At 40.8% G+C, this 14,997-nt stretch overlaps 1 protein-coding gene across 14 annotated transcripts in view; it reads right to left on the bottom strand.

Annotated features, from left to right (window-relative positions):
- DCAF6 (DDB1 and CUL4 associated factor 6) overlaps positions 1-14,997 on the bottom strand; it is a 1,246,835-nt gene that overhangs the window by 915,581 nt on the left and 316,257 nt on the right. For all 14 annotated transcript variants that reach the window (XR_008888854.1, XM_056557692.1, XM_056557704.1 and 11 more), the window contains one exon: positions 5,783-5,968. Coding sequence is in view for 13 of the 14 variants with exons in the window: in XM_056557692.1 (XP_056413667.1) it covers positions 5,783-5,968 (186 nt within the window). In the remaining variant the exon portion in view is untranslated. The remainder of the gene's footprint in view (positions 1-5,782; positions 5,969-14,997) is intronic.

Below are 14,997 nucleotides of genomic sequence, written 5' to 3' on the forward strand. Positions count from 1 at the left end.
AAGGTTGCCCCCCTTATCGGAGGGCTTGATTACTAGGGACTTGTCTTTTTCCAATTTCAGCAGTGCCTGCATCTCGTCATGGGTAAAGTTTGCATTACCGATTGATCTGACCTGATCTAAGTCATTTAAGACCAGGTTCATAAAGACATCGATACAGGACATATCACCCGTAGGTGGCATCTTTTTACTCTTATTTTTCAACTGAGTGAAGGGACCTGATCCACTGGGTTGGTCTCCTTCGCTCATTAGATCAACCAGTATTTCTGCACCCCTGAGGACGTCCCTAGGCAGATCAAGTTCCTGGGCACGACGTCTCTCACAGTTTGCATAGAATTTCTTCCAATGCAATTTCCTGGTGAACAGGTGTAGATCCTTCACCCAGTTGAATTTATTGAATGCCGAGGTGGGTACAAAGCCCAAACCCTTGCTAAGAATGCACATTTCAGATCCAGAGAGTTAATATGCAGAGAAGTTAATAATTTGTAGGGCAGAGTTCAATTGTTTCTGTTCCTTAGTGGGTAGAACGTGTCCTGAGGGGGTCTCTCTAAAAAAGGAACTTGTTCGGGTGGGTGAAAAAGGAACTTGTTCGGGTGGGGCCCCACCGGTGGGGCCCCACCCCTGCCTCCTCTCTTAGGACCTCTTCCTCCTCTCTTCCCACGGCCTCGACCTCGCCCCTTATTCCTAGACGGTTGGTCTCTATCAGAGTCAGATAAATCGGTCTCTGTAGAGGAACCTTCAACCGTTGGTTCACCAGTGCCACCTTTGGGGAGAAGCACATATACTTTGTTGTCTTTAAAGTCCTGTAAGTCACGGACAAACTGTCAGTGTTTTCTCTCCTTCAGGTGGTACTGGAACCTTTCAATAGTGTTTTTTTAACAATAACTCCTTGGCTGGAAACTCAGCCTCAGATGTGAAACCTTGAGTGATCTGAATATGTGACTTCAGTCTCTCTTCCAAGGAGTTGTGATTGATCTTCTCCTCTTCGAGGAGTATCTGCATAAATCTCAGGGAGCTCTGAGTGGCTTCTTTCTCCCACTTACTGATTAGGTTTGGGCTTCTATACCTTACTGCTGGGGTTAAGTTAATCCGCAAACCTCTAGGTACGATTTGATGTTTGAGGTAGTTCTCCAAGCTCTTAATCTCCCACCAAGAGGTGATATGTTCTTAATAGAGCCTGGTGAGTTCCCTGAATGCGGATTTGAATGAAGGAGTATATTGTTTTTGAACAAAAATTTTGTCCGAAAAAACCTCCGACACCTCAGTAGCCCAAATTATTAAGAGCTGCCGCTAAAAATCCAGCCGTACCAAAAAAATAGTGTAACCAATGATTCACAGTTAGTCCACTAAGGGATGTGTGACAGTACCAGAGAGAAAATAGAAATCACAGGGGGGTACACACTTAAAATATAACTTTTAATCAGACACGTTCTAAAAGCATAGGCCCCACAACAAAATTGAGCCAGTATGGTAATTGGACACCAGATCTGTGATATGCAATACAGACCGTATATAGATGAGGTGCGTATTGTATAAGGGGATAAGCACAAGATGTTAGATGTATTCTCAGCAAACACTGGGAGATTTTGAGGATGGACCCTGACCTGAAGGACGTTTTGGGATTATATCCTCAGATTTCTTTCAGAAAGGGCCGTAGTCTGAGAGACAGGCTTGTGAAAAGCCACTATGTGCCACCTCAGGCACAAGGTACCTGGTTGAATAGGCAGATTAAAGGGTGCTTCCGTTGCAGCGGATGCATTGCTTGTAAACATATTGAAGTGACTAAAACATTCTCTAGCACCAATACTGGGCAGTTTTATTCCATACGTGACTTTATCAACTGCCGGAGTAAGGGCATTGTTTACAAAGCCACCTGTAGCTGTGGTATGGAATATGTTGGCAAGACAATCAGGGAGTTTAGGAGAAGAGTTGGCGAGCACTTGAGAGACATCATTAATTTGGCCGACAAGCCACTAGCTCGGCACATTAATGGCCAACATGGCGGGGACACCCAAAACCTGAGATTTGTGGGGATAGAACTTGTTAGACCTCCCACCAGAGGAGGAGACTGGGATAGGTTGATCCTCCAAAAGGAAACCCGGTGGATTTTCTCCCTACAGACACAGTCTCCTGGTGGATTAAATGAGGCCTTGAGTTATGCCTGCTTTTTGGAGTAATCTCACTATTAGCGCCCCCCTACCCGCCCCTCTCTGTGAGGTCTTTACCTCAGTTACATATCTCCAATATGTTTTCACTTTAATTTATTTATTATTATTTTTTATTCTAAATTATCTGCTCTTTTCAAACCCCCCCCTGTCATCATCTGTAGCAACCATCCTTTTCCCTCCTTATTATGCGTTTGTCCCATTGACACTCTGCACATACATATGGAGGTACTGAGGTCCTCTAACTAAGTTACTTATTCGCGATTCTATTCGCGATATGAGTTATCCGTTACTCCGCACCTTGCATATAAGGTCCACTTGTCCGTTATTCCCGGCTTAATACCTTGTTTCTACTAGTTGCTGACAGCGCTGCGTTCTCATCCTGAGCGCTGCCTAGCAACGAGCGACGCTCAGCGCCGAGAGACGCATCACCGGAAGTTAGACGTCATGACCTGAAGTGACGCGCGGCGGCTAGTGTGCGCGCGCAATTTTCGCTTCAGACACACATAAATACAGCATGGGTGTCCGCGGCAGGTAAGCCAGGACACCGATCGGCTGAAGGCACTGCCCACCACTGTGGCAGTGCACCTAGGGATACCGTCACTGCGGCAGCGTTGGTAACCGTGAGTAGCCACCTGATGGCAACATTGTCACCAGGTTAATATAAGCATAAGTGTTAGCACCATTATTGCATAAACCGCATAGGTGCTCCAGCTACATGTGCGCTCACGGTTCCGCTTTTTCCCTACTATTTACAACTTCCTATTCTTGTAATTAGTTTAATTATTGATAATATTTATCCTTGTACTGTATCTTGCCTCGTTAACCCCTGATGAACCCACCGATGTGGTTGAAACGCGTCGGGTACACCGGAACAAGGGCTATTTTTTACTACTAGGGAATTCTAGGGTGTAGTCCAAGGGGTAGATCGGGGCAGGGGTCGCCCTTTCTAGGGCGAGTGCTCCGACAGTCCCTGTGGGAGCAGGGGTAGACCTCACCACATCTCCCCGACAGGGATTAGTAGGGTGAACAATTATTTGTGTACCCTGCTCTTCTAGACCCTATCCCCTTATACAATACGCACCTCATCTATATACGGTCTGTATTGCATATCACAGATCTGGTGTCCAATTACCATACTGGCTCAATTTTGTTGTGGGGCCTATGCTTTTAGAACGTGTCTGATTAAAAGTTATATTTTAAGTGTGTACCCCCCTGTGATTTCTTTTTTATAGAAACATAGTACCTAGAGACAATGATAGGTCATGCTTTCAAAAAAGCAATAAGATAGACAGAAGAGAAGATAATCAACAGGACAATTAATAAATATTGGTATATAGTGGATATGCAGTAGATTTAGAGATACAGGACATAGAACTTGCTCCAGTAGCTATAAGAAAACCGGTTATTACCTATACGAAGAGCAAAACTGTGGGAGATCATAAAAAAATGACTTGGCTGAACAAAATTTTACCAAAGGGGTATTTTCCCTGAAACAATTGTTCATTTTGCAGACATAAATCTTACCAGTAAATATATTAGACTAGGGAGTCGTAAAATAGACACAAGATAACTAATAACATGTAGAAGCATGCATGTAGTGTATTGACTTCCTTGTTCTTGTGGTCTGTATTATATAGGCAAAACTAAACGCCAGCTGTTTAAACATGTACGGGAAAATCTGTATTAATTCAAAACCAGCAAATGAGCCCACTAGGCTCATCATTCATATATGGGAAGTGCACAAATGTGATACTTCATCACATAAGTTTGCCAGAATTGAAACGATAGAGATAAACCATTCTGGGAAGGACATATTTGCTTACTTAAATGTGAAGCCAGGTGGATCATCTGCCTATATGCAATAGGACCTTTGGGTCTCAATGATCGTTATGATCCAAGCATGGTCTTGTAAGTAACTGTTATATATTTTGTGCTGTACTGATGTAATTGCACCTAGACGTAATGATCAAATTCAGTGAATTATGTCTGAATGCGTTTTTGATTATGTGTTTTCATGTCTTTGCCTATTCATGGAAATTACCTATGAGCACCTATTTAATCACATCTTTACGTAATGAAGTCACTGAGGCCGGAGGAAGTGCCTGCCAGCATGAAACAGCTGTGACTTCTTTTTCACCCCTGCACTGATGTATCCTACATATGAAATGAATAATAAAAGTGAAGATTGGAATAACCGGTGGGTGCAGAGCTTTATTTTTCATTTGCTTTTAATGAATATGCACTGTTTACATATGAGTCTTATATGAATCACCTCACTTGAAGTACCTCATAATGCTACTTACGCACAACATGTGGAGGTAAATAGAAAGAAAAAAAACTTGAGAAATTATAATGCATTCAAAATTCTCTTTATTTTCAATTAAGATGAAGAACTCTTATTATACACATAAACCCATGGAACTGATCTATTCTCTTAACCCCTTAAGGACAAGTTTTGCATTTTCATTTTTTCCTTATCACCTTCTAAAAATCATAATGCTTTCAATTTTGCACATAAAATTCCATATGATGATGGCTTATTTTTTGCGCCACCAATTCTACTTTGCAGTGACATCAGTCATTTTACCGAAAAATCCAAGGCGGAAGGGAAAAAAAATTCATTGTGCGACAAAATTGAAGAAAAAATGCCATTTTGTAAATTTTGGGGGCTTCCGTTTCTACACAGTACATTTTTCACTAAAAATGACACCTTACCTTTATTCTGTAGGTCCATATGGTGAAAATGATACCCTACTTATATAGGTTTGATTTTGTCGTACTTCTGAAAAAAATCATAACTACATGCAGGAAAATTTATATGTAAAAAATTCTCATCTTCTGACCCAGATAACTTTTATATTTTTCCACGTACGGGCTAATTTTTTTGCTTCGTGATCTGAAAATTTTATTGGTACTATTTTTGTATTGATCTTTTTGATAGCTTTTTATTAATTTTTTCATGATATAAAAAGTGACCAAAAAAACGCTATTTTGGGCTTTGGATTTTTTTTGCGCGTACGCCATTGACCGTGCGGTTTAATTAACAATATATTTTTATAATTCGGACAGTTCGGCACGCGGTGATACCACATATGTTTATTTACAGGTTTTTTTTATGGGTAAAGGGGGGGTCATTCAAACTTTTATTAGGGAATGGGTTAAATGACCTTTAATAACTTATTTTTTTTCACTTTTTTTTGCATTGTTATAGCTCCTATAGGGGGCTATAATACTGCACACACTGATCTTTTACACTAATCACTGCAAAGCCATAGCTTTGCATTGATCAGTGTTATAGACGGTCGATTGCTCAAGCCTGAATCTCAGGCTTGGAACAATCAATCGCCAATCAGACACGATGGAGCTAGGTAAGGGGACCTCCGCTCACGTTCTAGCTGATCGGGCACGAATGACCTGCCAGGAAGCTTTTACTTTCATTTTAGACACGGCGATCAACTTTGATCACCACGTCTAAAGGGTTAATAGCGGGCGGCACAACGATCGGTGCCGCGCGCTATTAGCCCAGTGTCCCGGCTATCATTAGCCACCGGGTACGCCTTGCGTCCTTAAGAGGTTAAGAAAGCGTTCATAAAACAGACATTTACTTTATTACATACCTCATATGCAGTTCCAGAGTGACAAGTAAATTGGCATTGTCTATTCGTCTCTGCATCAGTTTCAATATTAGTGTAGTAAATAACTCCATCTCCTGAGCATGATATAATTTGCTTATCATTTGTAAGTGGCAAGAACTTTGCACTAAAAATGTTAGCTCGGTGACCGGAACGAATCTGTGTCAAGACCTGCAATTAGCAGAAAACGAGACATAAATGCATGAAAATTATGTACTGAGTTTATTGTATAGAAGTTTCTGCACTTTTTCAAATATAGGTTAACTTTCTTATTTTTTTCTAATTTACTTTAGGTAGTAATCAAACCAACAATATTGTATTTGAAGAGGACCTTTCAGTTATCCTGATATGTCAGTTTTAGTCAATAATAGTTATAACAATTCCGGATCATCTTTTCTAATAGCTCAGAACTGTACTGTTTCACATACTCCACTTTTTAAGATATGAACAATCTGACAACTGGATGTTACACACCAATACAGGAGGGCACTAATATATTTAAATCCTTAAAGAAAAGAAAAGAAAAAAAAGATAATGAATGGTGCCAGAAAGTTAAACAGATATGTAATTTTTTTCTATTTAAAAATCTTAATCCTTCCAGTCAGCTCATGTGTACTACAAAGGAAGTTCTTTTCTTTTTGAATTTCCTTTCTGCCTGACCACAAGTGCTCTCTGCTGACACCTCTGTCAGGAATGTCAGGAACTGTCCAGAGTAAAAGCAAATCCTCATGGCAAACCTCTCTTGCTCTGGACAGTTCCTAACATAGACAGAGGTGTCAGCACAGAGCACTTGTGGTCAGGCAGAAAGGAAATTCAAAAAGAAAATAACTTCCTGTGGAGCATACAGCAGCTCATAAGTACTGGAAGGATTGGGATTTTTTTTAAATAGAAGTAATTTACAAATCTGTTTAACAGTGGAGTAACCCTTTACAGTGGGGATCAAAAGTTTGGGCACCCCAGGTAAAAATTTGTATTAATGTGCATAAAGAAGCCAAGGAAAGATGGAAAATCTCCAAAAGGCATCAAATTACAGATTAGACATTCTTATAATATGTCAACAAAAGTTAGATTTTATTTCCATCATTTACACTTTCAAAATAACAGAAAACAAAAAAAATGGCTTCTGCAAAAGTTTGGGCACTCTGCAGAGTTAATATCTTGTACTGCCCCCTTTGGCAAGTATCACAGCTTGTAAACGCTTTTTGTAACCAGCCAAGGGTCTTTCAATTCTTGCTTGAGGTATCTTTGCCCAAAGTCTTCCAGTTCTTTGAGATTTTTGGGCTGTCTGTCACACACTGCTCTTTTAAGGCCTATCCATAGATTTTCAATGATGTTGAGGTCAGAAGATTGTGAAGGCCATGGCAAAACCTTTTTACGCCTCTTGATGTAATCCCCCATGGATTTCGAGGTGTGTTTAGGATCATTATCCATTTGTAGAAGCCATCCTCTCTTTAACTTCAGCTTGTTCACAGATGGCATCAAGTTAGCATCCAAAATTTGCTGAAATTTTATTGAATCCATTTTTCCTTCTACTCGTGAGATGTTCCCTGTGCCACTGGCTGCAATACAACCCCAAAGCATGATTGATCCACCCCCATGCTTAACAGTTGGACAGAGGTTCTTTTCATTAAATTCTGTTCCCCTTCTTCTCCAAACGTACCTTTCCTCATTCTGGCTAAAAAAGTTCAATTTTAACCTCATTGGTCCACAGAACTTGTTTCCAAAACGCATCGAGCTTGTCTATATGTTAATTTGCAAAGTTCAAACGTTGATTTTTGTGGTGAGGACGTAGAAGAGGTTTTCTTCTGATGACTCTTCCATGAAGACCATATTTGTACAAGTTTCTCTTTATAGTGGAATAGTGTACCACAACTGCAGTGTCTGCCAGATCTTTCTGGAGGGATTGCACAGTCAAATGTGAGTTTTGAATAGTTTTTCTCACAATTCTGCGAGCTGTTCTGTCTGATGTTTTTCTTGGTCTTCCAGATCTTGCTTTAACTTCCACTCTTCCTGATGACTGCCATTTCTTAATTACATTCCGAACAAAGGATATGGACATCTGAAAACGTTTTGCTATCTTCTTATAGCCTTTTCCAGCTTTGTGTGTGTCAACTATTTCCAGTTTCAGATTTCTAGACAACTGCTTAGAAGAACCCATGGTGCTGATTGTTGGGGCAAGGTCAGAAGATTCTAGGCATTTAAAACCTTTGATAATGACATCACCTTGTCTTCCCAGATGATGACTGAGAACAATCCATCCAGGTCTCAGCTTTGCAAAGGGGGAAGTGCATGCTATAAATTCTGCAGGGTGCCCAAACTTTTGCAGACGCCATTTTTTTGTTTTCTGTTATTTTGAAAATAATGGAAATAAAATCTAACTTTTGTTGACATATTATAAGAATGTCTAATCTGTAATTTGATGCCTTTTGGAGATTTTTCCATCTTTCCTTAGCTTCTTTATGCACATTAATACAATTTTTTTTTATCTGGGATGCCCAAACTTTTGATCCCCACTGTAATAAACAAACTGATATATACTGACAAAGATAAGAACATGAGGAAGATGCTCCAACATAAAAGATACATGCATTTTATCTGAATTTAATAAAGATATAAGAGTAGGTTAAATGGCTAAACACAGTATACTCTGAATATGAATGCAAGTAAACTGTCAAGAGGGAGTGAATATATAATGAGATATAGTGAGGTATCACAGAGGAGATAAGAGATTTAAGTACTTAAACAAATGCACTAAAAATATAGCATAGGATGGACAATAATATATGAGAAAGATGCCAAGTATTCACATAAGACAATATTTGGCTCATTCTTGTCTATGGGCCCATTGGCAACAAGTTATGCTGCCCATCAGCATTCTTTTTGACATTTATATGAACAGTCCAATATAGAGGTAAACATGAAGTCTGAATGCAACCTGACTAAAATAATTACACACAAATAGTTGTATCGTTCATGTCTTTTATTTAAAGGGGTTATCCGACTTTCACTATTTCTGAGATAAGGCATGTGGTGCAGTACTATATAGTCATTGGGGGAGAGGAAAACCTGTGTAGAGGAAAAGTTAATCAGTTACACACACCAACCAATCAGATCGCTTCTTTCATTTTCAAAAGGGCCTCTGATAAATGAAAGAAGCGGTTTGATTGTTTGCTAAAGCCAACTGGTCAACTTTTCCTCTGCAAAGGTTTCAAGAAATCTTCCCCATTGTGCCTAGTAGAGCAGTTTTTATTGATTTTTCTATGTTTCTCAGGTTTCTTTGGTGCAGTAATTTTTTGTGACAATGTTTTGCAACTTTTCATTTAATAGGTTTTTAAAAAGAACATACCAAGTTGTGATTTCAGTTGATATAATTTAGTAGTCAGTCATTTATGATGCACAACTATTCAGTTTGGCGCATCATTTGGTGCAAATCTACACCAGCCCTGACTTGGCTTACAAAACTAGCAGTGGACAGCATTATCAAAAAGTCACATTTTTTGTTACAAGGGTTAAATAGTTGCACAAAAGGCGCAGATGGAGCACCATAGAAAGTGGAGTACTGAAGTAAGAAAGTTGATCAGCACCATATTTAACATAATAAATTTGGTGCAGGTACACAGTTTCCACCACACAAGTTAATGGCATCTACACTACTCTGGATGAACCCCCCCCCCCCCCCTATATATATATATCTACTTAATATATCTGAATGGACATTTTTCTTGTTCCCTGAAATAAACTGTATGGGAGGACCCAAAGACATCTGATATTACCTGCTGCAAGGACCCAAAGTCAACGCAGATAGATGTAAAGGGGGAGATTCATTAAAACCTATGTAGATTAAGAGTGGTGCAGTTGCCCACTAGCAATCAGATTGCTTCTTTTATATAAAAAAAAAAAAAAGCCTCTGAAAAATTATATAAAATGCCTTAATGGTTATGATGGGCAACTGAGACACTCTTCCTCTACACAGGTTTTTAGACATCTCCCAGAGCTTCAAAAACAAGTGAGATCAGCTACATCTGCCTCATATCATGCACCTGTGAGAGACACCAATTTTGTAATTTGGTGGTTTCACACATGGCATACAGATATAAGCTGGAAGAAGAATACCGTATGGATACATGGCTTTTTTTTTTTTTCTTTTTAACTGCTGTGATCATACACCCTGTTCCCAATTATTATGCAAATTATATTTAAGTGTCACAAAGATTAAATAATTAGTTTTTCAGTTTAACTCATGTATGGCATTGTGTCTCAGGGCTCTTTTGATCACTGAAAACAATCTCGGACACCTGTAATAATTAGATTGCCTGGTGATCCCAATTGGGGGAAAAACTACTAAAGGTGGGTGTTCCATATTAAGCAGAGCACCATTTTCAAGCAATATGGGAAAGAAAAAGGATCTTGCTGCTGCCAAAAAGAGTGAAATAGTTCAATGCCTTTGACGAGGTATGAAAACATTAGATATGTTTACAAAAAACTTAAGCGTGATCATTAAGAGATTTGAGGCTGGTTCAGAACAAAGACTGGGTTTGTGCAGATAAAGGCACATTGAGGAAGATTTCAGCCAGATCCATGCATCAGATCAAGAAAGCAGCTGCTGAAATACCATTACATAGCAGCAAATACAAAAGAAAGAGAAGCGCTCCATAGTGCATTAATCGGGCAAGTTGGTATTCACAGTGGTTTACTGGAAGCGCTTACCCGGTAGGTTGTGGTAGTATGCCAGGCACAACATTGTTAAGAATTTCCAAAATGCAGCCAGTCCCGCCACCACATAGGTGTAACGAATACAGCAACCTCCAAATACTCCCAAGGGACTTCAAAAGGCGTCTTTTGAAGTCCCTTGGGAGTATTTGGAGGTTGCTATTACATAGCAGCAAACAGATATGATATTTGAAGCTGTTGGTGTCTCTGGAGTCCCACGGACATCAAGGCGTAGAGTCCTCCATAGTCTTGCAACTGTGCATAAACCTTCTATTTGGCCACCACTAACCAATGCTCACAAGCAGAAATGGCTACATTGGGCAGAAAAATACATGAAGGCTAATTTTCAGAGCGGTGCAACCCTGGATGGTTCAGATGGATGGAGTAGTGGATGGTTGGTGGACGGCCATCCTGTTCCAATAAGGCTGCGATGTCAGCAAGGTGGGGGTGGAGTCATGTTTTGGGCTGGAATCAGGGGAATAGAGCTGGTTGGCCCCTTTAGTGTCCCCAAAAGTGTAAAGATGACCTCTGCAAAGTATGTGGAGTTTCTGACCACTTTGTTCCCTGGTACAGAAGGAAAAACTATGCTTTCCGTAATAAAATCAGCTTCGTGCATTACAATGCACCATCTCATGCTGCAAAGAATACCTCTGCATCAATGGCTGTTATGGGGATAAAAGGAGAGAAAATCATGGTGTGACCTCCATCCTCCCCTGACCTCAATCCTATTGAGAACCTTTGGAGCATCCTCAAGCAAAAGATCTATGAGGGTGGGAGGCAGTTTACATCCAAACAGCAGCTCTGGGATGCTATTCTGACATCTTGCAAACAAGTTCAAGCAGAAACTGTCCAAAAACTCACAAGTTTAATGGATGCAAGACTTGTGAAGCTGCTATGAAATAAGAGGTCCTATTTTAAAATGTAACGTGACCTTTTAAAATGCTTAGAAAGTTAAAATGTTGTTAAAAGTTTGATTGAAATAGCTTTTGGTTTCAGTAAATATGCTGCAAACACAACAAATGACAATTTTCAGTTCCTTACAACCTATAAAGTGTTTTAAAACTTACTGAACGTAATAAATTGGAACAGTGCATTCCATTATTTTTCCAAACGTGATACCTACAATGCTCTTCTTAACATGCCATATGGACGACGACGACGACGACGGCGGCGGCGACGACGACGACGACAAATTTGTAAATGTGTGCATGAGTATGCTCGGTGTCTCCAAGGGGTTGAACAACATGAACAACATGATCAAAAAAAATAAATAAACACACAACAACAACACATTTGTAAATGTGTGCACGAGTACGATCTGTGTCTCCAAGGGGTTAAACAACACAATCAAAGAATGCAGATAAAAAAAACTGAAAGTTGCAGCTAAAAAAAAACTTCACAATTAAAATAACATATGTTTTTTCTGTAGGTCAATACAATTACAGCGCTACCCAATTGAACCCCATCAAGGACAATGGGGGACATGTATCATTTCCAGTGTATAATAGAAGTTTTTTACCCCTCTGCTTGTTGTCTAAATTTGGCGCAGCTGCGTTAAATTTATCATTCTTGCGCAGCTACTTTCTTGAATTGCGTTGAAATTTAGAATTCTCCTCAGAGCATAAATTTACACCGCAGCTCTATTTAGTAGGAGCTTTGTCTGCAGCGTATCTGCACATAAACAGTAAATGTGTCCTCGTTATTAGTTTTAGAATTCATTAGTTTTAGAATCAATAATTTTTTTCTTCATTATGTAGAGTTTTAATCTCACAATAATACCACTTTTTGCACCCAATTATAACACATCAATTATACCAATGTCCTTATTCTTCATTTAACATCTGTGACACCCCTGTCCAAATCACCTCAAATGAACATGGTGCACTCTACCTTATGGGCCTTGTTGTGCGCCCGCAGAGCACTTTGCGCCCACATATGGGGTATCTTTTTTCCCATTTACCTCTTGTGAAAATGTAAAGTATGCAGCAACACCAGCATGTCAGTGTAAATAATTTTATTTTTATACACTAACATACTGGTGTAGACTCCAACTGTTCCTTTTCATAATGGGTAAAAGGAGAAAAAGCTCCCCAAAATCTGTAAGGCAATTTCTCCCCAGTACGGCGATACCCCATATGTGTCCCTAAACTGTTGCCTTGAAATACGACAGGTTTCCAAAGTGAGAGAGCGCCATGCGCATTTAAGGCCTAAATTAGGGTTTTGCATAGGGGGGACATAGGGGTATTCTATGCCAGTTTTTCACAAACAGGGTGCCTCCAGCTGTTGCAAAACTCCCAACATGCCTGGACAGTCAATGGCTGTCCGGCAATACTGGGAGTTGTTGTTTTGCAACAGCTGGAGGCTCCATTTTGGAAACAGTGCCGTACCTGACGTTGTTCATATTTATTGGGGAGGGGGGCTGTGTAGCGGTATGTGTATATGTAGTGTTTTTTACTTATTTTATTTAAGTGTAGTGTAGTGTAGTGTTTTTAGGGTACAGTCACACGGGAGGGGGTTCACAGCGAGTTTGCTGCATCTCAATCTTGCAGCACTCCCTGTAAACCTCCGCCCATGTGAGTGTACCCTGTCCATTCACATTGGGGGGAGAGGGGGGGGGGGGGGAAACATCCAGCTGTTGCAAAACTACAACTCCGAGCATGCCCTTTGGCTGTCCGTGCATGCTGGGAGTTGTAGTTTTGCAACAGCTGGAGGCATACTGGTTTGCGAAACACGGAAACAGACTCAGTGTTTCGCAACCAGTGTGCCTTCAGCTGTTGCAAAAACTTCAAATGTCAGCACGCAGTGACAGCAGAAGGACATGCTGGAACTTGTAGTTATGCAACAGCTAGAGGCATACTGCTACAACTCCCATCATGCCCTTTGGCAGTCCATGCATGCTGAGGGTTGTAGTTATGCAACAGCTGAAGGCACACTGGTTGCAAAACACTTGAAAGTTTTTTACTTAACTTAGTGTTTCCAAACCAGTGTGCCTCCAGCTGTTGCACAACTTCAATTCCCGGCATGCATGGTCTGTCAGTGCATGCTGGTCATTATAATTTGGAGGCACAGCTGGAGGCACACGGGTTGGGAAAAAGAGTTAGGAAACGAACAATGTTTCCCAACTAGTGTGCCTCCAGCTGTTGCAAAACTATAATTCCCAGCATGGCCAGACATGCTAGAAGTTGTATTTCGGCAACATCTGAAGGGTCAGATGTTGACGAACTACAACTCCCAGCATGCTTGGGCAGTCTGGGCATGCTGGGAGTTGTAGTTTTGCAACAGCTGGAGGTCCACAGTTTGTAGACCACTGTATGGTCTCCAATCTGTGGTCTTCCAGATGTTACAGAACTACAACTCCCGGCATGCCTAGCCACCATCTTATCGGGCGCTGGGGAAAAGTATAACGGAAAGCAGTAAATTTTAAAAATAAAAGGAGAATGATCTACAGCGTTAAGTGGATTACAAAGCTATTTTAATGTGACGGAGCTTGTTCAATGATAAGTAAGCTATCAAACATTTCCTATGTAAATGTATTAAATTGTTGGATCATAAAATAATACCAATATACAAGTGATCTAATGAATAACTGAACTGTAAACAAATATTCTATATGCAAATTATTTTAAAAGTGCTTTGGAATAACCAAGGAGTAAAAAGCAATATAAAGCAAACCAAATGAGGAATTGAGATAGGAAAGTTAAAACATTCTGGTGGTTCCTTAGGAGAACTTTCCTTCAGAAATAGAAAGGATTGCTACGTGCAGTTAAAGTTGGCTTATATTTGCGGAGGAAAACACGCACCTGCGTCAAAATTTTTGGTGCAAAGGAAAAGTATGCAGGTAATAAATCCATGTGTACTATATATGCAGCTCCAAGGTACCCTGTTTCGGCCACATCTGGATGACATGCTCTACCAAAACGTGCGCAAAAAAATGAGCAAAAAAAGGGCTTGTGCAAAACTTTGCGCAAAAAAATACCCACAAAACAGGGGTAAAATCTTTGATACATGTCCCCCAATGAACGTAAATGTACATCCTGATTCCCTGATACTTTACCTCTTCAGGACGCAGGGCATATGGATACGCCCTGCATTCCGAGTCCTTAAGGATGCAGGGCATATCCATACGCCTGTGGGAATTCCGGTCCCCACCGCTAAACGGTTGGGGACCGGAGCCGGATGCCTGCTGAAATCGTTCAGCAGGCATCTCGGCATATCGCCCAGGGGGGTCATTATGCCCCTCCATGTCGGCGATAGCCGCAGATCGCTGGACAATTCAGCCCAACGATCTGCTGTGATTCCGGGTCAATCGGTCCGGTGACCCGGAATTACTGGCTGATCGGGGCCGTCTCTGACGGGGCGAACAGCCATAGTCTGCAGGGGTGAGGTGGCACTGGTGCCACCTCACGATCGCCCCGATTCACCGGCCGGTTTACCGGCCGACCAATCTAAACCGGCCGACCAATCAGGGCGCCTGCTGCGGGTGTCACTCC

Source organism: Hyla sarda, chromosome 2 (assembly GCF_029499605.1).
Source record: "Hyla sarda isolate aHylSar1 chromosome 2, aHylSar1.hap1, whole genome shotgun sequence".
Classification (NCBI taxonomy): domain Eukaryota; kingdom Metazoa; phylum Chordata; class Amphibia; order Anura; family Hylidae; genus Hyla; species Hyla sarda.